Source organism: Scyliorhinus torazame, chromosome 5 (genome assembly GCF_047496885.1).
Source record: "Scyliorhinus torazame isolate Kashiwa2021f chromosome 5, sScyTor2.1, whole genome shotgun sequence".
NCBI classification, from domain to species: Eukaryota; Metazoa; Chordata; class Chondrichthyes; order Carcharhiniformes; family Scyliorhinidae; genus Scyliorhinus; species Scyliorhinus torazame.
Window position 1 is genome coordinate 110,558,037 of NC_092711.1, and position 20,701 is coordinate 110,578,737.

The following is a 20,701-nucleotide window of genomic DNA, read 5'->3' on the forward strand; positions in this document are numbered from 1 at the left end:
AAGCCAAAGGCTCAACAATCTCCTCCCTAGCTTCCCAGAGAATCCTAGGATAAATCCCATCTGGCCCAGGGGACTTATCTATTTTCACACTTTCCAGAATTGCTAACACCTCCTCCTTATGAACCTCAAGCCCTTCTAGTCTAGTAGCCTGAATCTCCGTATTCTCCTCGACAACACTATCTTTTTCCTGTGTGAATACTGACGAAAAATATTCATTTAGCACCTCTCCTCTCTCCTCGGACACCACGCACAACATCCCGCTACTGTCCTTGACTGGCCCTACTCTTACCCTAGTCATTGTTTTATTCCTGACATATCTATAGAAAGCTTTAGGGTTATCCTTGATCCTACCTGCCAAAGACTTCTCATGTCCCCTCCTGGCTCTTAGCTCTCTCTTTAGGTCCTTCCGAGCTAACTTGTAACTCTCGAGTGCCCTAACTGAACCTTCATGTCTCATCTTTACACAAGCCTCCTACTTCCTCTTGACAAGTGTTTCGACTGCTTTAGTAAACCACGGTTCCCTTGCTCGACCACTTCCTCCCTGCCTGACAGGTACATACTTAGCAAGGACACGCAGTAGCTGTTCCTTGAACAAGCTCCACATTTCCATTGTGCCCATCCCCTGCAGTTTTCCTCTCCATCCGATGCATCCTAAGTCTTGCCTCATCACATCATAATTGCCTTTCCCCCAGATATAACTCTTGCCCTGCGGTATATACCTATCCCTTTCCAGCACTAAAGTAAATGTAATCGAATTGTGGTCACTATCACCAAAGTGCACACCTACCTCCAAATCTAACACCTGTCCTGGTTCATTACCCAGTACCAAATCCAAAATGGCCTCGCCTCTCGTTGGCCTATCTACATACTGTGTCAGGAAACCCTCCTGCACACATTGGACAAAAACGGACCCATCTAAAGTACTCGAATTATAGCGTTTCCAGTCAATATTTGGAAAGTTAAAGTCCCCCATAACAACTACCCTGTTGCTTTCGCTCCTATCCAGAATCATCCTTGCAATCCTCTCCTCTACATCTCTGGAACTTTTCGGAGGCCTATAGAAAACCCCTAACAGGGTGACCTCTCCTTTCCTGTTTCTAACCTCAGCCCATACTACCTCAGTAGACGAGTCCTCATCAAACGTCCTTTCTGCCACCGTAATACTGTTCTTGACTAACAGTGCCACCCTTTCCCCCTCTTTTACCACCTTCCCTGAGCTGACTGAAATATCTAAACCCTGGCACCTGCAACAACCATTCCTGTCCCTGCTCTATCCATGTCTCCGAAATGGCCACAACATCGAAGTCCCAGGTACCACTCCATGCCGCAAGTTCACCCACCTTATTCCAGATGCTGCTGGCATTGAAGAAGACACACTTTAAACCACCTTCCTGCCTGCCGGTACACTCCTGCAACTTTGAAACCTTACTCATGACCTCACTACACTCAACCTCCTCTATACTGGAGCTACAATTCAGGTTCCCAAGCCCCTGCTGAACTAGTTTAAACCCTCCCGAAGAGCATTAGCAAATTTCCCCCCCAGGATATTGGTACCCCTCTGGTCCAGGCGTAGACCATCCCGTTTGTAGAGGTCCCACCGACCCCAGAATGATCCCCAATTATCCAAAAATCTGAAACCCTCCCTCCTGCACCATCCCTGTAGCCACATGTTCAACTCCTCTCTCTCCCTATTCATCGTCTCGCTAGCACGTGGCACGGGTAACATCCCAGAGACAATAACTCTGTTTGTGTTAGATCTAAGTTTCCACCCTAGCTCCCTGAATTCCTGCCTTACATCCCTATCCCTTTTCCTACCTATATCGTTGGTACCGATGTGGATCACGACTTGGGGCTGCTCCCCCACCCCCTTAAGAATCACGATCCGAGACATCACGGACCCTGGCACCTGAGAGGCAACACACCAACCGCGAGTCTTTCTCGTTCCCACAGAATCTCCTATCGTTCCCCCTAACTATGGAGTCTCCAATGACTAATGCTCTGCTCCTCTTCCCCCCTGCCCTTCTGAGCAACAGGGACAGTCTCTGTGCCAGAGACCTGTACCCCATGGCTTACCCCTGGTAAGTCCTCCCCCCCAACAGTATCCAAAGTGGTATACGTGTTACTAAGGGGAACGACCACAGGGGATCCCTGTACTGACTGCTTCCTCCCAGCCCCTCTCACCATCACCCATCTATCTTTATTCTTCACAGTAACTACATCCCTGAAGCTTCTATCTATGACCACCTCTGCCTCCCGAATGATCCAAAGTCGCTCCAGCTCCAGCTCCCTAATGCGGTTTCCTTTTTTTTTTGCGTACATAATAGTTAATAATGATTGTCCAGTGCTCTCCATCACGCGGTGCAAGTTGCATTTTCGTATACAATTCATCCCTAATAATACCAACATGTAGTTTTCACATAAAATCAACGATGCTGAAAAGAAAGACAATGTCCACAATGATAATGAAAAGGAACCATTGGCATAGAACTGGCGTCTTGCGTCAGGAACACGTGCAGAACTCCTTCTCCATTATTCAGGCAAATGGCGTTCCATGAGTAGCTCCTCAGTTTCTCTCAGAAGAACCACCTGAAAGCTTCTCCTCCACCAGGGACGATTACCTTCTCTGGTGAAGAACCTGGCTTTTTCTTCAGCTCTTCACATTTCCGTAGCTTGCTGATCTGGTGGCCGGTTTTGCGGTTCCGGCAGTTGCTGCACTCGCCGCAGTTGATGAGCCTCCTGCAGGGTGCGCTTGGCCCGCACCCTTTCCTCTTCTTCTTGGCTGACTGGCGGCAGCGGTGGGCGGGGCCTGCTGAGGTAGGGCGGTGCAGTCCAGCAGGGCGGTCCGCCATGGCAGCCAGGGCGGCGGCGGGCAAGTGCAGGGCGGTCATGATGATGATGCCGGGGGGCAGGGAGATGGCGCCCAGGACGGGAGGCAGTGCGTCCGGACTCTGCGGCTCACTGGGCCAGGCGCAGGGCAGCCGGCTGTGGGGGGTGCACATGGCGGCCACCCACCTCTCCCACAGCCGCTCGCCGCGCCGTTCACGCCGTAACCTTTCCTGAGGGTTAAATATTATTCTTGTAAACATTTGTTGCACCTTCTCCAGTGTCTCTATTTCCTTTTTCTAAATTGAGATTACCAATGTTGACAGAGACTGCCAGTGTAGTATAACCCTGGTTCAAAACCAGTTAAACATAACCTCCCTGCTTTTCAATTCTGTCCCTCTGGAATGGGACCCTATATATGGGCCCCACACTTACGGAAAGATGTGAAGTTCTCAGAGAGAGTGCAGAGGGGCTTTTCACAGTAACATTCATTGAAGCCTACTTGAGACATAAGCAATTATTATTATTATTAGAGGAGATTTATGAGGATACCAGAGATGAGGGACTTCAGTTAGTTGCAGTGACTGGAGCAGCTGAACTTCCTCTCTTTATATCACAGTCAGCAGAGATAAGGAGGCCACTCAGCCCGTCCTGGCACAAAGGAAGGTGGTTGTGGTTGTTGAGGTCAACTATCTCACCTCCTGAACATCACTGAAGGAGTTCCTCAGGGTAGAGTCCTTGGTCCCACCATCTTCAGCTATGCGATCAATTACCTTCCTTCCATCATAATGTCAGAAGTGGGGATGTTTACAGATCACTGCACAATATTCAGCACCATTCACAGCTCCTCAGATACTGGCACAGTCCATGTCCAAATGCAGCGAGACCTGGACAATATCCAGACTTGGGCTGATGAGTGGGAAGGGACATGTGGGCCACACAATTGTCAGACAGACAATGACCAGACAAGGCCCAAGACCATAAGAAACTACAGAGAATCATGAACACAGCCCAGTCCATCTGGCGAAACCTCCTCCCATCCATTGACTCCATCTACACCTCCCGCTGCCTTGGGAAAACGGAAAGCATAATCAAAGACCCCTCTCCCACCCGGGTTATTCTCTCTTCCAACCTCTTCCATCGGCCAGGAGATACAATCATGTGAGAACACGCACTAACAGATTCAAAACAGCTTCTTCCCTGCTGTTACCAGACTCCTGAATGGCTGTCTTGTGGACTGAACTGACCTCTTCACACATCTTCTCTACTGAGTACTTCTACACTCCATATGCTTCACCTGGTGCCTGTGTCTGTGTATTTACATTGTGTATTTATGTATGTCCTATATAAAAGCAAATTACTGCGGATGCTGGAATCTGAAACGAAAGGGAAAATGCTGGAAAATCTCAGCAAGTCTGGCAGCATCTGTAGGGAGAGAAAAGAGCTAATGTTTCGAGTCCGATGACTCTTTGTCATCGGACTCGAAACGTTAGCTCTTTTCTCTCCCTACAAATGCTGCCAGACTTGCTGATATTTTCCAGCAATTTACCTTTCGTTTTGTATGCCCTATGTTTTTTCCATCTGTGGAAAGATCTGTCTGGACTGTACGCAGAACAATACTTTTCACTGTACCTCAGTACACGTGACAATAAATCCAATCGAATCTCCAACAAAAGAATATTTGACCATTACCCCTTGACATTCAATGGCTGAATCCCCCACTACACCTTGGAGGTTACCATTAATCAGAAGCTGAACTGGACTAGCCACATAAATACTATGGCTGCAAGAGTAGGTCACAGGCTAGCAATCTTGTGGTGACTATCTCACCTCCTGACTCCTCAAAGCCTGTCCGGCATCTACAAGGAAGAAGTCAGGAGTGTGAAGGAATACTCTCCCCTTGCCTGGGTGAGTGCAGCTCCAACTACACTCAAGAAGCTTGGCACAACTCATAACAAATCAACCCGCTTGATTGGCACCTTTTCCACATTCACTGCCCTCATCACTGATGCACAATAGTAGCTGCGTGTACCATCGACAAGATGTGCTGCAGAAACTCACCAAGGCTCCTTTGGCAGCACCTTCCAAACTCACAACATCTGCTAATTAATTATCAAAATCTTTATTAGTGTCCCAAGTAGGCTTACATTAACACTGCAATGAAGTTACTGTGAAAATCCCCTCGTCGCCACATTCCGGCGACTGTTCGGGTACTGAGGGAGAATTCAGAATGTTCAATTCACCGGACAGCACATCGTTCCGGACTTGTGGGAGGAAACTGGACCACCAGAAGGAAACCCACGCAGACACAGGGAGAACGTGCAGATTCCGCACAGTGACCCAAGACGGGAATCGAACCTGGGACCCTGGCGCTGTGAAGCAACAGTGCTACCCACTGTCCTACCGTGCCACCCAATTAGAAGGTAGAAATACAAGGACAGCAGATACACGAGAACACCTCCACCTGGGAATTCACCTCCAAGTCACTCATGTCAGGAAAACAGAGGTAGTTTTAAGTGATCTTTATTTGTGTTGTTAAATATTAAAATTGAGGAGAGATTACAGTGGGTTTGATTTAATTTTTCTGTGTAGGAAGAGTAGAAACAATTCTGGTTGGATTCATGTTGAAACAAAGTTTGCATGTGTCGGTGGGGAAGGTTTCAGTTCAAACTGTTCCAATTGAGCTGGGGAGTTTGCAGCATGAAAAGTAAACATCAGGTTGGAGAAATAATGAATTGTTGCTCAGCAACCAGGAGCACCCTTTAGGTGGAAGGCTTTTTGAGGGAAGTTTTACGTGAATTAATCGCATTTGGGGCGAGGAAGTGAGAGAGTGAACAGCTCTCAGCTCTGCTAGAAGCAGGAGAGCAATAGAATGGGGTAATGTGCACGAAAGCAAGCTCGAGGGGAACTAGATCTATAAAACAGGGAATGGAAAAGCTCCAGGAATATTGAAGTGAGAAGGAGCACAGAGGAACTGCCTTTGGAACAGGCTATTGTTCATGGAAATGAAAGTAAGACCTGGGAAGAGAAGAGCTGATGAGGTTGGCTGCGGACAAGCCCCATATCTGAAGAAACGTAAGGTTTGGTTTCTTTACTTCCAATTTTTGAAGCAATAATATTCTGTTGGGGACTGAGTACCTGAGTTGTGTAGACTTTCGATGCATGTTGCAAGTCAAGACAAAGGAATGCCGAACAGAGAGTTGGAAAACCTGGAGGCGGCTCCTTGCTACAGCAGAGAGGAAGCCTTGTTTGAAAGGATAGTTGGAACATCTGGAGGGGGATCTTTGGTGGAAGCAGCTGAGAGAAAGCATTGATTTGGAAGAAGTTTTTAAAGCGTATCTGTTGGAAAGTCGAGGTTGGAAACATTTGTGACAATCATCTGGGGGGAAATTGAGGAGGAATCCACAGAAGATGGATTGAATTGCACCTACCACTTGGTTTCAGAGTGGGGGGGGGGGGGGGGCGGTGCTGCCTGATCATGGTCAACCTATGGGTTTAAAGGGACTGTGTGTCCACTGAGAACATTATAGCAAAATACATGTAGTAACCTGTGTTGTCCTTGAAAACTATGCACGTTTGTGAAGATAAGTAGGAGTGAAGGAATATTGTATCACAGACAGACTTTTTATGCTTAATAAATGTTTGTTTTTGTTGTTGAAAGCTAATTGGCAATCCTGTGACTCTGTTCCTCGACATTTTCAAAACAAAGTTAGTCTTTTAAGCCAGGGTTCCATTCTGGGATCTTCCCATCCAGTTATTACATCACTGGGATTGTAATACTCACCATCTTGCTGTGGAAATATATCTCCATTCCTTCATGCTCCCTAGGTCAGAATCCTGGTACTTCCTCCCTAACCGCACTGTGGGTGACACCATAGGGACTGCAGCAGTTCAAGAAGTCAGCTCACCACCACCTTCTCAAGGGCAATTAGGGATGGGCAATAAATGGTGACTTAGACAGAGGCACACACTTTGTTTTATTCATTAACGGGATGTGGACTTTGATCTCCGTGAAGGAATAAAAAATATTAGGTAAGACCTGTTTGTAGCCCATTTAATTGTTTTTCAATTACATCATTGCCTTCTCCCTTGTTCCTATGTCCTGGGCCTCTTACAAGTTGATGCCTGAACGAATCAAGCCAGCCTGACTCCACTTTGTGACCTCCGACACAGTGATCAATCCCCAGACTGCTACAACCACCTTTATCACGTCAAACAAACACGTCTTTCTCACAGGTTGAGGCTAGTTCTCCTGCACAATTCAACTCATTTTGCAGCCATTGCTAATTCTGGCAAGGCTGTGACTTGACTAAATTGTCCATCATACTTTGCACTTTGAGCCCACAATGCAGTTCTTCAGATATCCACGGTCTGGGTTCTTCTATCACCTTGATGTTCCATGTTACCACCATGAGACAAACTCCACACACAGGGTTACACCACTGCCCGCCTACACTGATTAATATTAAAGAAATAAAGAGAGTTAAAAATTGATTGCTCATTAACAAGTTGGATATTAATAATCTTTATTAGTGTCACAAGTCGGCTTACATTAACACTGCAATGAAGTTACTGTGAAAATCCCCTTGTCGCCACATACCGGCGCCTGTCCGGGTACACTGAGGAAGAATTCAGAATGTCTAATTCACCTAAGAAGCACATCTTTCGGGACTTTTGGAAGGAAATCGGAACACGCGGAAGAAACCCACGCAGACACGGATAACATGTAGCCTTCCAGTAGAGCCGTTCAGTTAAAAACAGGTAAGGTGGGCAGCACAGTGGCACAGTGGTTAGCATTTCTGCCTCACGGCGTGGAGGTCCCAGGTTCGATCCCAGCTCTGGGTCACTGTCCGTGTGGAGTTTGCACATTCTCCTCGTGTCTGCGTGGGTTATTCCCCCACAACCCAAAGATGTGCAGGGTAGGCAGATTGGCCACGCTAAATTGCCCCTTAATTGGTAAAAATGAGTTGGGTACTCTAAATTTATTTTTAAAAAGCAGGCAAGTTATGCTGAACCTTTATCAATCACTATTAAATCACAATGGTACGCCGCGCCACGTATCGATGGCCTCAGAACTTTGCCTGAGGTCCGCCTCCTGATGCTCCTCCCCCGACTAGCCAATTTCCCGATGCTGTGGGTCGCGTGTGGTCCCATCCTGTCGAGAACTCGGCATGGCGGCTGCGGACTCAGTCCAGCACTGCCACAGTCAGGGGAGGGCTGATCCGTGGGCAGGGGGTTATTAGGGGCTGGGGGCACTGTGGGGGTGGTCCGGGGCATGCGAGCCAGCCAAAGGGGGGGGTCATTATTTTGCAGGCCGGGTCCACGAGTGGCCTCTGCCATGTAGCGCGGCCGCTCAGGCCACCGCCGTGCCCATGTGCGGCCACAGACCCGGCAATTCTCCAGGGCATATTGGCAGCTAGAGCCGGGTGCTCTACGCAGCCGACATGCAAGCCCCCAGCAAAACAGGGAATCGGTAGCCGTTTTACACCACTGTTCCCACGCCGGCGTGGGGCTATAACCCCAGAATGGGAGAATCCAGCCCCATATGTTTCAATCAGATCCCCTCATTCTTTATTCTTTCAAACTCAAGTGGATACAGGCACAGCCTGTCCAAGTTTTCCTCCTATGATAACCCCCTCATCCAGTCAAGTGAACCTTTTCTGACCAGTTTCAAATGAAATTATGTCCTTTCTTAAATAAGGAGACCAAAATCGTACAGAGTACTTTGGATAGGGTAGTGGGTGCCTGGAACTCACTACCGGAGGAGGTGGTGGAAGCAGGGACAATAGTGACATTTAAGGGGCATCTTGACAAATACATGAATAGGATGGAAATAGAGGGATACGGACCCAGGAAGTGTAGAAGATTGTAGTTTAGTCGGGCAGCATGGTCGGCACGGGCTTGGAGGGCCAAGGGCCTGTTCCTGTGCTGTACATTTCTTTGTTCTTTGTTCTGTACAACTGCAGTACGTTCCCCTTGCAATAAACAGCAACATTCCCTTTACCTTCCCAATCGTGTACTGTATCTGCAGAGTAACTGGTCCTGATTCATGCACCAGTACACCTCGATCCCTCTGTACCTCGGAGCTGCAATCTCTGTGCATTTAAATAAGCAATGCAAGATGGCGCCGGAACGGGGCGACTCTCTGCGAGCTCTCTCACACAGATCCTCTTCTTACATCTCCGATAATCATACTAATCTCTTAAAACTTAATTCTAATACTAACACTATGACTAACCTTTCTCTTTTACATTCTCTTCACACAGCTTTATGAATGAGTAGTACTACACTCTATGCTTCACCCGATGTCTGTGTCTATAAATTCTACATTGTGTATTTTGTTTGCCCTACGTATTTTCTTTTCATGGATGGAATTATCTGCCTGAGCTGTGCACAGAGCAATATTTTTCACTGTACCTCGTTATGCGTGACAATAAATAAATTCAATCCAATATGTTGCTTTTCTATTCTTCCTGCCAAAGTGGACAAGTTCACATTTCCCCACACTATGCTCAAATTGCCAAATTGTTGCTCACTTATTTTGCCTATCTGCACCCTTTACAGACTCCTTATGATCACTCACAACTTATCTTCCTCCATACCTTTGCAGCAACAGCAAATTTTGCAACCATACTTTTGATCATGTCAACCAAGTCCTGAAAATAGTTGAAGCCCAGTTCTGATCCCTGTGGCACTCCACAGGTTACATCAAAAATTACTCATTTTTACCTCCACAATATTTCCTGTTCGCTAACCAATCCTCTGTCCATGCTGTTACCAGCTACACAATGAGCTTTTATTTTGTGGAGTGAACATTAAGTGGCACCTTGTCAAGTGCCTGCTGGAAATCTAAATACATCACATCCACAGGTCCCCCTTTATCCACATTGCTTGTTACTTCCTCAAAGAACTCCAATAAATTGGTCAAACATGATTTCCCTATTCATAAAATTATATTGACTCTGCCTAATTGCACTGAGATTATCTAAGTGCCCACTCCAACTTCCTTAGTAACAGAATGAATATGGTTCACCCCTGCATGGGATTAACAGCAGCAGCAACAGCAGAATTTAACCCATGCAGTGACTTGTGAACTCGCTGGTGTCTCAGCAGATTGGATGACCGAGCAAATCGCTTCCCACATATGGAGCAGGTGAATGATCTCTCTCCCGTGTGAACCTGCTGGTGGCTCAGCAGGTGGGATGACTGAGCAAATCTCTTCCCACACATGGAGCAGCTGAATGACCTCTCCCCAGTGTGAACTTGTTGGTGTCTCAGAAGGTCCTTTGTGCTCTTAAAGCTCTTCACACAGACAGAACATTTAAAAGGTCTCTGCTCAGTGTGAACAAGTTGATGTACAGTGAGCTGGGATGGCTGTGTGAATCCCTTTCCACACATGGAGCAAGTGAAGGGTCTCTCTCCAGTATGAATTCGCTCATGTATCAGAAGGTGTGGTGAATCAATAAATCCCTTCCCACACACAGAGCAAATGAATGTCCTCTCTCCAGTGTGAACTCGCTGGTGTCTCAGACGGTGGGATGAATGGGTGAATCCCTTCCCACATACAGAGCAGGTGAATGGCTTCTCCCCGGTGTGAACTCGCTGGTGTGTCACCAGATCCTGTTTGCTTTTAAAGCTCTTCCCACAGTCAGAACATTGAAATGGCCTCTGATCAGAGTGAACTCGCTGGTGTGTCTGTAGCTGGGATAAACGTCCAAATCTCCTCTGACAGAGAGAGCAGGTGAACGGCTTCTCCCCAGTGTGAGTGCGCTGGTGGGCTTGTAAATCATTTTTACTTTTAAAACACTTCTCACAGTATGAACATTGAAAAGGTCTCTGATCAGAGTGAACCAGTTGGTGTGTTAGAAGGTGGGATGACTGAGTGAATCCCTTCCCTCACACTGAGCAGGCGAAAGGCCTCACCTCCATGTGAGTGCGCTGGTGTCTCAGCAAGTCCTTTGTGCTTTTAAAGCTTTTGTCACAATCAGAACACTGAAATGGTCTCTGATCAGAGTGAACTTGCTGGTGAATCAGGAGACTTGATAAAGCATTACACCCCTTCCCACATTCGAGGCAAGTAAATGGCCTCTCACCAATATGAACACGCTGATGTGTATACAGGCTGGATGAGTAAGCAAATCCTTTCGCACACACAGGACAGGTGAACGGCCTCTCTCCAGTGTGAATACGTCGATGAATATCCAATGCAGATGGGTAATTGAATCCCTTCCCACAGTCCCCACATTTCAATAATTTCTCCATGATGTGAGTGTCCTCGTGCGTCTCCAGGTTGTATAATGTTGAAGCCTCGTTTACACAGAATATGTACAGGGTGACTACTCACTGTGAATGTGGTGGTTTTGCTTTCAGGCTGGTGAAAGCTCTTTCCGTATCCAGCACATTGGAAACTCTCTCTCGGGTGTGTGTATCTCGGTGCTTTCTCAGTCACACTGATGTTTCAAATCTTTTCCCACAGGCGGAACAAACATTTTTCCTTCCGTATACAAAGGCTGATGATATTCAGGTTCTGATGAATCAAATCACTGAAGCATCTTGATGTGAAGTTTGGTTTGAGTTTCACATCTGAAAATTCTGCTAATATCCTGTGAAAATAATTTTACAAAATCCATCACTGACAGTCCAGGGGGTTTGGGGCCTCCAGCGGGTGTTTGTGAATCCTCCCCGCCCACCTGCCAGGGTTTCCTTCCTTGCCAGAGATCAGGGTCCTCATTGATTTGAGTGCAAAGTGTAAGCTCTTATTTATTGTCCCCCTCCCCCATCCTCTGATGTGAACCAATCTCCAGTGTCTGAAGCAGGATGGTGCCCGTTAACCTGGGCCTGTTCCCGGGAGGGAGGGAGAAGCTCCGCAGCTGCAAACCAGGGAGCTGACAATGATTGTGAAGGGTTTGCGGATCCACAAAGTGTTTCCAAATTCTCCCACCCACCGCCTGACGCTGACTCCGCTTCTCCGGGACAAACAAGGGCCGAGGCAACATGCACACTGCGCATGCTCTAAATTCTTTGCCAATGCGCCTTCGCACTGTTGTCCAGCTCCAGCAGCGACACTGCGCATGCTTCAGGTTGCCAGGAAGTGATTGACTGCAGATCTGGACCAATAGGAGGCGGGGAAGGGCTGGAAGACCGAAAGGGAACCGCTGGACCTCCAACCAATCAGAGCGATGAAGGGGCGGGACTATGCTGGGAGATGGGAATGCGCAGTGTGTGTAATGGCGCTGGTCAGATGTTTGTTTCTCCGATCCTCAATCGGTGCGTATGACGGTTCAGAGGGAGCAAAGGACCCAGTGGGTGGGCGAAGCGGCTTTCTAAATATGTTGTACAAACCGCAAATCCTAAAAAAAGAACCGATCAACCCCCTCTTCCCCCATTTGTATGGGGCTCCCACTGATTGGGCGTGTTGACGGCCGCCATCTTAATTGAGGCAATGCGCATGTGTGGTCGCCATCTTTGTAGGGGGCAATGATTCAACGACTGGGAGGAGCTTGCTACCCATTGTTCAGAATGGAGACACAGTATTCGCCTTTAGTCTCAATGTCTTATTGATGAGGAAAATACAGAAGCAAGAGGAAGCAAATCCTGCTGTCCAGATCTGCCTACCACATGGAGTTAAAAGCATTTTACTGCGGATGCTGGAATCTGAAACAAAAACAGAAAATACAGGACAATCTCAGCACATCTGACAGCATCTGTGCAGAGAGAAGGGAGCTAATGTTGAGTCTGGATGACTCTTTGTGAAAGCTAGAGAACTGGAAATAGGGTCAAATTTATACTGTGTGGCTGGCGTGGAGCGGTGGGGCTGTATAGCGGGCCAGCGATTGGTGGAGTGTGTCCAAAGATCTGTGGTCACAGTTCAGTCACATGGAGATCCATAGCAGAAAAACACGACCATGAGAATATGTCATCCTTGAGTCAAGGATGATGATGACAAGGGGCAAAGTGCAACAGGAAGCATGCATTGTCAGCAGGAGGAGAAAATGTAGTGAATTTCTATCCTCGACTGACAGTGATAGATTTTGGAAACTCCTTTTAAAGGGGATTACAAGGGGAGGATTTACACATAGAAAACTCCAACCAAGAGAAATATTTGTCTTCTGAATTTCATTTTTGGACTGACAGTGATGGCTTTTGTAAATTTATTTTACAGAATATTTGAAGATGATTTGCAGACGGGAAATTCAAACCAAATCTCACATTTCAGTCTGGCTGCATCGTTTGATTCACCAGGAGTTGAATATTGTTTCCCTTTGAGTGTAAGCATTGAGTTCAGGTTTTACCCCTCACTGAGTAAAATTTCTTCCTCACATCCCCCATGTCGATATTGCTCAAAATCTTAAATCTGTGTCCTGTAATCTTTTACAATCAGCTGAAAGGAACAACATTTGGTTAACACCCTTATCTAAACCTAACAATCTTGTGCACCTCTATCAATTCTCCCCTCAATCTCCATAAGACCATAAGAAATAGGAAGAGGGATACGACATTCAGCCCTTCGAGTCTGCTCTGCCATTTAATAAGATCATAGATGAACCACTCACTGAGTCCACTTTCCTGCCTTCTCTCTGTAACCCTTCATTCCCCAACTGATTAAAAATCCATCGATCTTGGCCTTGACAATGCTCTCTCGTTGGTTTCTCGACATATTGGTCGAGAAAATCATCCCTTAAACATTCCAGGAAATCCTCCTCCATCGCATTGCTACCAGTTTGATTAGCCCAATCAATATGCAGAATTAAGTCACCCATAATCACAGATGGTCCCTGATCACATGCATCTCTGATTTCCTGTTTAATGCTATTTCAACATTATCAGTGCAGTTTGGTGATCTGTATACCACCCCATGAATACTTTTTGCCCCTTGGTGTTTCTTAACTCGATCAATACAGATTCCACATTATCGGTGCTAATATCTTCCCTCAATATGACATCAATATCTTCTTGAATCAATTATACAACTGCACCACCTTTTCCTTTCTGCCTGTCCTTCCTAAAAACTGAATAGCCCTCAATGTTTAGTTCCCATCCTTGGTCACCTTGGAGCCATGTCTCTGTATTCCTAACTGTACATAGTCCTTCACATCTATCGGCGCAACTAATTCATCCATTTTATTTCCAGTGCTCCGAGCATTCAGGTACAAAACCTTAAACATTCCTTGACCGGTCCCTGCTATTTGTTTTTTTATAAATTTAGTGTACCCAATTCATTTTTTCCAATTAAGGGGCAATTTAGCATGGTCACTCCACCTAGCCTGCACATCTTTGGGTTGTGGGGGTGAAACCCACGCAAACACGGGGAGAATGTGCAAACTCCATACGGACAGTGACCCAGAGCCGGGATTGAACCTGGGATCTCGGCGCTGTGAGGCTGCAGGGCTAACCCACTGCGCCACCGTGCTGCCCCTCCCTACTATTTTTTTACTGTGCTCTTATCTGATTCTGGCCCTTGATTTATCTGCCCATCTCTTTTCTTATTTTTTGTTCTGTCTTTTCCCTTGCTCTTGATTTCTCTCTGCTCTGAATCCTTACATAGGTTCCCATCCCCATGCCATATTAGTTTAAACCCCCCCACCTCCCACTACCACTCTAGCAAGTACCATGTCCTTCATAATTTTTTTACACCTCAATCAGTTCCCCCTCAGCCTTGCTGCTCTCAGGAAAACAACCCCAGTCTATCCAGCCGCTCCTCATAACTGAAACACTCCAGCCCCGGCATCATCCTGATGAATCTCCTCTATAGTGCCTATCCTGTGGCGACCAGAACTGCACACAGTTCTCTAGCTGTGGCCCAACCAGTGTTTTATACAGCTCCATCATAATGTCCCTGCTCTTATATTCTCAATCTCAGCTAATAAAGCCTTCTTAACTCCCTTCTCCACCTGTCCTGCTGCCTTCAGGTCCCTCTGGTCCTCTGTGCTTCCTCGTGCCCTACCGTTCAGTGTGTACGTCCTTACCTTGTTCCTCCTCGCAAAATGCATCACATCATACTTTTCAGAGTGAAATTCCATTTGCTACTGTTCTACCCAGCTAACCAGCCCGACTATATCGTCCTGTATTCTAAGGTTTGCCTCCTTGCTATTTACCACACAACCAATTTTCGTGCCATCTGCAAACTTACTGATCATACCTCCCACATTCACATCCAGATCATTAATGTACAGTACAAACAGCAAGGGACCCAGCACTGATCACAATAGTACACCATTGGACACAGTGATCCAGTCACAAAAACAACCTTCAACCCTCTGCCCCTCAACCAATTTTGGATCCAATTTGCCGAATTGCTCTGGATTCCATGGGCTTCTTCACCAGTCTCCAAGAGAGGACCTTGTCAATAGCCATACTGACGTCCATATAGACTACGTCATCTACACACCTAGTCACCTCCTCAAAACATTCAATCAAATTTGTTAGACATGATCGGCCCCTGACAAAGCCACAATGACTATCCTTGATTAATCCTTGCCTCTCCAAGTGGAGATTAATTCTGTCCCTCAGAATTCTTTCCGATATATTCCCTACCACTGTTGTATGACTCACTTTTATGCCCGCTAAAACACTAACACTTCCTCCCTCTCTGTGCTAATCTGTTCAATTATATCACAGTGCCCCTCCCTAATTTCAATATCTACATCGTCCTTCTCCACAGTGAACACAGATGCAAACTACTAATTTAAAATCTCACCCTCATCTTCCGGCTCCAGACACACATGTGTAAATGTGTAAATCCTCCCCTTGTAATCCCCTGTAAAAGGAGTTAGGGGCTGGTTTAGCACTGGGCTAAATCGCTGGCTTTGAAAGCAGACCAAGGCAGGCCAGCAGCACGGTTCAATTCCCGTACCAGCCTCCCCGAACAGGCGCCGGAATGTGGCAACTAGGGGCTTTTCACAGTAACTTCATTTGAAGCCTACTTGTGACAATAAGCTATTTCATTTCATTTCACATTACCACTTTGGTCCTTAATGGGCCCTTCTCTTTCCCTGGTTACCCTCTTGCCCTTAATATACTTCTAAAACACTTTGGCATTCTCCTTTATTTTGTCCGCCAGCGTTTTCCATGTCACCTCTTTGCTCTCCGAATTTATTTTTTTAAGTACTCCTCTGCACTTTCTACACTCCTCGGGCATCCACCGTCTTGGGTCTCCTGCCTCCCTTTTTTCCTGATCCAATTCTGTATATCCCTTGACCCCCAGGGTTCTCTGGACATTTTGGTCCCGGCCTTTACCTTTATGAGAGCATGTTGGCCCTGTACGCTCTCTATTTCCTTTCTGAATGACTCCCACTGCTGTATAAGATTTCCCTGTAAGTAGCTGCTGCCAGTTTGCTTTGGTCAGATCCTGTTGTATCACATTGAAATCAGCCTTCACCCAGTTCAGAACCTTTATTTCCAGTGAGTCTTTTCCTTTTCCATAACTACCTGAAACCTTACCAGTTATGGTCACAACCACTGACACCTCTACCATTTCCCTGACTATTAATACCCTATTATTTTAAACTTCTCTGGGATTTGCCTACATATCTGCTCTTCCACCTCTCCCTCACTGTTTGTTTTGGGGACCTATGACGCACTCCCGGAAACATGATTGTCCCCTTTTTGTTCTTATGTTCCACCCGGATGGCCTCAGTTGAGGTGTCTGCTAAGATATCATCCTTCCTCACTGCAGTAATTGGCTCCTTGATCAATATTGCAGCTCACATCGTCTTTTACATCTCCGCCTTTATCACCTGATGATTCTATACCTTGGACAGCTGCCAATCCTGTTCCTCCCTCAACCATGTCTCTGTATTCCCTTGCCTTGTTAGTCCTCCCAAAATGCATGGCCTCACCCTTTCAGGGTTAAATTCCATTTGCCTCTATTCTGCCCATCTAACCAGCCCGCCTATCTATATCATCCTGTAATCTGAGGTTTCCTCCTCACTGTTTACCACACCGACAATTTTCATGTCATCTGCAAACTTACTGATCATGCCTCCCACATTCACACCCAGATCATTAATGTACAGCACAAACAGCACCGATTCCTCTGGTCCACCACTGGACACAGGCTTCCAGTCACAAAAACAGCCTTCGACCATCACACTCTGCATTCTGCCATTTCACCCATTTTGTATCCAATTTTCCAAATTGTCGAGAAACTGAACTGAGCTAGTCATATAAATACTGCGGCTACAAGAGCAGGTCAGAGGCTAGAAATCCTACGGTGAGTAAGTCACCACCTGGGACTGAAGACAGCGGCTTCAGTCTTCCCGATATGTAAATGGAGGAAAGTTGTGCTCATCCAGTACTGGATGTTGGACAAATCAGGACGGTGTGTGACTTGGAGAGCGTGGAGGTGATGGTGTTCGTGTTCACACACACCTGACACACTGCTCCTTCTAGGAGGTGATGGTTGAGGGTTTGGGAGATTCTGGTAAAGTCCTGATTGATTTGTACAAATATAAAATCCCTCTCTTGCTTCTGCTCCCAATCCTCCCTCACTCTCCTCCCCTCATAGAGGCCAGAGTCTTGTGTAGGCCCAGACAGAGGAGGCGGGGGAGGGGCAGAGTCCCTTCACTGAACTACAGTAAGAAGTCTTACAACACCAGGTTAAAGTCCAACACGTTTGCTTCAAATCACTAGCTTTCGGAGCACTGCTCCTTTCCCAGGTGAATTCACCTAAGGATCAGTGCTCCGAAAGCTAGTGATTTGAAACAAACCTGTTGGTCTTTAACCTGGCGTTGGAAGACTTCTTACTGTGTTCACCCCAGTCCAACGCCGGCATCTCCACATCATCACTGAAGGATATCAGTGAATCAGTTGGGTTTTTCTGACAATCTAGCAGTTTTCATGGTCACTTTTTCCTAGTGCCGGCCCCATAAATGACCAGATTCATTCAGCTCAATTTCACAACCTGCCTTTGTGTTTTTGTGGAGTCTCTCTCACTGTTTTTTTGTTTTAAATCAGTTTCACGGGGAGGATTTGCAGTCAGGAAACTCAAACCACATCGGGAGATGACAGTTGTCGAATTTATCCTGCCCTGAATATCATCGAGTTTGAACATGGAAGGAAAAAGTACCGATCATACTGGAGAGAAACCGTACACGTGTTTTGTGTGTGGACAAGGCTTCAGTCAATCGTCAGGCCTGACAAGACACAGACACGTTCACAGTGGGAAGAAACGGTGGAAATGTGGGGACTGCGAGGAGGCAATTCGTTCCCCATCTGAGCTGGAAACTCATCGATGCCCTCACACCGGGGAGAGACCATTCACCTGCTCCACATGTGGGAAGGGATTCACTCAGTCATCCAACTTGCTGGCACACCAGAGAATTCACACTGGTGATAAACCATTCAACTGCTCCGAGTGTGGGAGGGAATTCGCTCATTTATCTAGCCTGCTGAGACATCAGCGAATTCACTCTGGGGAGAGGCCATTCACCTGCTCCACATGTGGGAAAGGATTCAATGATTTATCCAACCTATCGAAACACCAGCGAGTTCACACTTGGGAGAAGACATTCACCTGCTCCGAGTGTGGAAAAGGATTCACTGATTCATCCAACCTGTTGAGACACCAGCAAGTTCACACGGACAAGAGACCGTTTAAATGTCAGAACTGTGGGAAGGGCTTTAAAGGTTCTGGGGAATTGATGTCCCATCAGCGAGTTCACACTGATGAGAGACCTTTTAAATGTCCAGACTGCGGGAAATGCTACAAAAGGACCTGGGATCTGGTGTTCCATCAACGTGTTCACACTGACGAGAGACTGTTCAGGTGCTCTCACTGCAGGAATGGGTTCAGACGATCATCTGAACTCACTGTACATCAGCGAATTCACACTGGGGAGAGACCGTTCACCTGCTCCAAGTGTGGGAAGGGATTCATTCGGATATCCAACCTGCTGAGACACAAGCAAGTTCACGAGTAACGACAGTGATTGGATCTTGCTGTGAATCACATCCAGGACTCAATCATGTTCATTGGAGTCTGTTTCTGTTCATGTTAATAAACCCCAGATCTGTCACAGTTGTTACTATTACTGATAAAAGAAAAATAAATCAGCTTTGACTTTTTAAATCTCTAACTCACGTGAATTCCTTTTGAAGTGGTCTCCCTTTCCCCGTCAACTCCATCCTCCCATCTAACAAGTGTGAGGAGCTCATGGAGTTTCGTTGTCACGAGAATCATCACAGAACCCCTACAGTGTAGAAGGAGGCTACTCAGCCCATCAAGTCTGTACCGACCCTCTGAAAAAGCACTGTTCCCGGACACAATTCCCCACCCTATCCCTGTAACCCCACCTTGGGGACAAGTTAGCATGGCCAATACATCTAACCTGCACAGCTTTGGACTGTGGGAGGAAACCGGAGCACCCGGAGGAAACAACACGGGAAGAATGTGAAAACTCCACACACAGTCGCCCAAGATCGGAATCGAACCTGGGTCTCTGGAGCTGTGAGGCAGCAGTGCTAACCACTGTGCCACTAAGATTGAGACAATTTGATCAGCTGCCTCTGCTGCTTCCTTCGCTCCACGAACCCACCGAACCAAACTGCGTCTAAAGTTCCCCATCCAAGTCCTAGTCCCACATTTTACAGAAGACCATAAGATATAGGCCCAGAATTCGGTCATTCGGCCCATCTAATCTGCTCCCCCAGTTAATTATGTCTGGTATGTTTCTCATCTCCATTCTGCTGCCTTATCCCCATAAGCCCTGATTCCCTTATTAATCAAGAACCTATCTGTCTCTGTCATCAACACACTCTGTGATTTGGCCTCCGCAGCCTTCTGCAGCAAAGAGTTCCCCAGATTCAACACCCTCTGGCTGAAGAAATTCCTCCTCATCTCTGTTTTAAAGGATCGTCCCTTTAGTCTGAGATTGTGTCCTCTGCTTCTAATTTTTCCTACAAGTGGAAACATCCTCTCCACGTCCACTCAATCCAGGCCTCTCAGTATTCTGTAAGTTTCAATTAGATTCCCCCCTCATCCTTCTAAACTCCAACGAGTACAGACCCAGAGTCCTCAATTGTTCCTCATATGACAAGCTCTTCATTCCCGGGATCATTCTTGTAAACATCCTCTCGACCCCATCCAAGGCCAGCACATGCTTCCTTAGAGACGTGCCCAAATATGCTCCCAATATTCCAAATGGAGTCTGACAAGAGATTTATACTGTCTCAGTAATACATCCCTGCTCCTCTATTCTGGCCCTCTTGAAATGAATGCTAACATTGCATTTGCCTTCCTGGCTGCCAACTGAACCGTCAGGTTAACCTTAAGAGAATCCCACACTAAGACTCCCAAGGCTCTTTGTGTATCTGATTTCTGAAGCCTTTTCCCATTTACAAAATAGTCCCGGAGGAAACCCACGCAGACACGGGGAGAACGTGCAGACTCCGCATAGACAGTGACCCAAGCCGGGAATCGAATCTGGGACCCTGGATCTGTGAAGCAACAGTGCTAACCACTGTGCTAATGTGCCACCCTCTCAAAACTCATACTGTCCATGAGACCTGCCTTCTGCTGTATTTTGTTTTCTCCTTTTAAAAAAAAATTTATAGTACCCAATTCATTTTTCCCAATTAAGGGTCAATTTAGCGTGGCCAATCCACCTACCCTGCACATCTTTTTGGTTGGGGGGGGAACCCATGCAAACACAGGGAGAATGCGCGAACTCCACACGGACAGTGACCCAGAGCTGGGATCGAACCTGGGACCTTGGTGCCGTGAGGCAGCAGTGCTAAACACCGTGCTGCGCTCGCCTTCTGCTGTATTGACCCTATTCCTACTAAAGTATTGAGCACCCAACTTCCCCATGTTAGCTGATACTGTTTCCAGTTCTCTATCTCTTTTGATCCTCTCGCTCTCGCCTTTAAATTCACCGTC

At 46.8% G+C, this 20,701-nt stretch overlaps 1 protein-coding gene and 1 long non-coding RNA gene across 2 annotated transcripts; one reads left to right on the plus strand and one right to left on the minus strand.

Annotated features, from left to right (window-relative positions):
* Positions 1–7,332: 7,332 nt before the first annotated feature.
* LOC140417857 (uncharacterized) lies at positions 7,333–11,085 on the minus strand. The gene is made up of 2 exons (XM_072501300.1): positions 10,917–11,085; positions 7,333–10,718 (listed from the first exon to the last, which is right to left on the minus strand). Exons 1-2 carry the CDS (start codon positions 11,083–11,085, stop codon positions 9,853–9,855), a joined length of 1,035 nt encoding a protein of 344 aa, XP_072357401.1. The 3' UTR covers positions 7,333–9,852.
* Positions 11,086–12,008: 923 nt separating this feature from the next.
* On the plus strand, positions 12,009–18,892 carry LOC140421666 (uncharacterized). The gene is made up of 3 exons (XR_011946974.1): positions 12,009–12,090; positions 12,986–13,091; positions 17,779–18,892. It is a non-coding gene; the product is annotated as an uncharacterized lncRNA (long non-coding RNA).
* Positions 18,893–20,701: the final 1,809 nt, after the last annotated feature.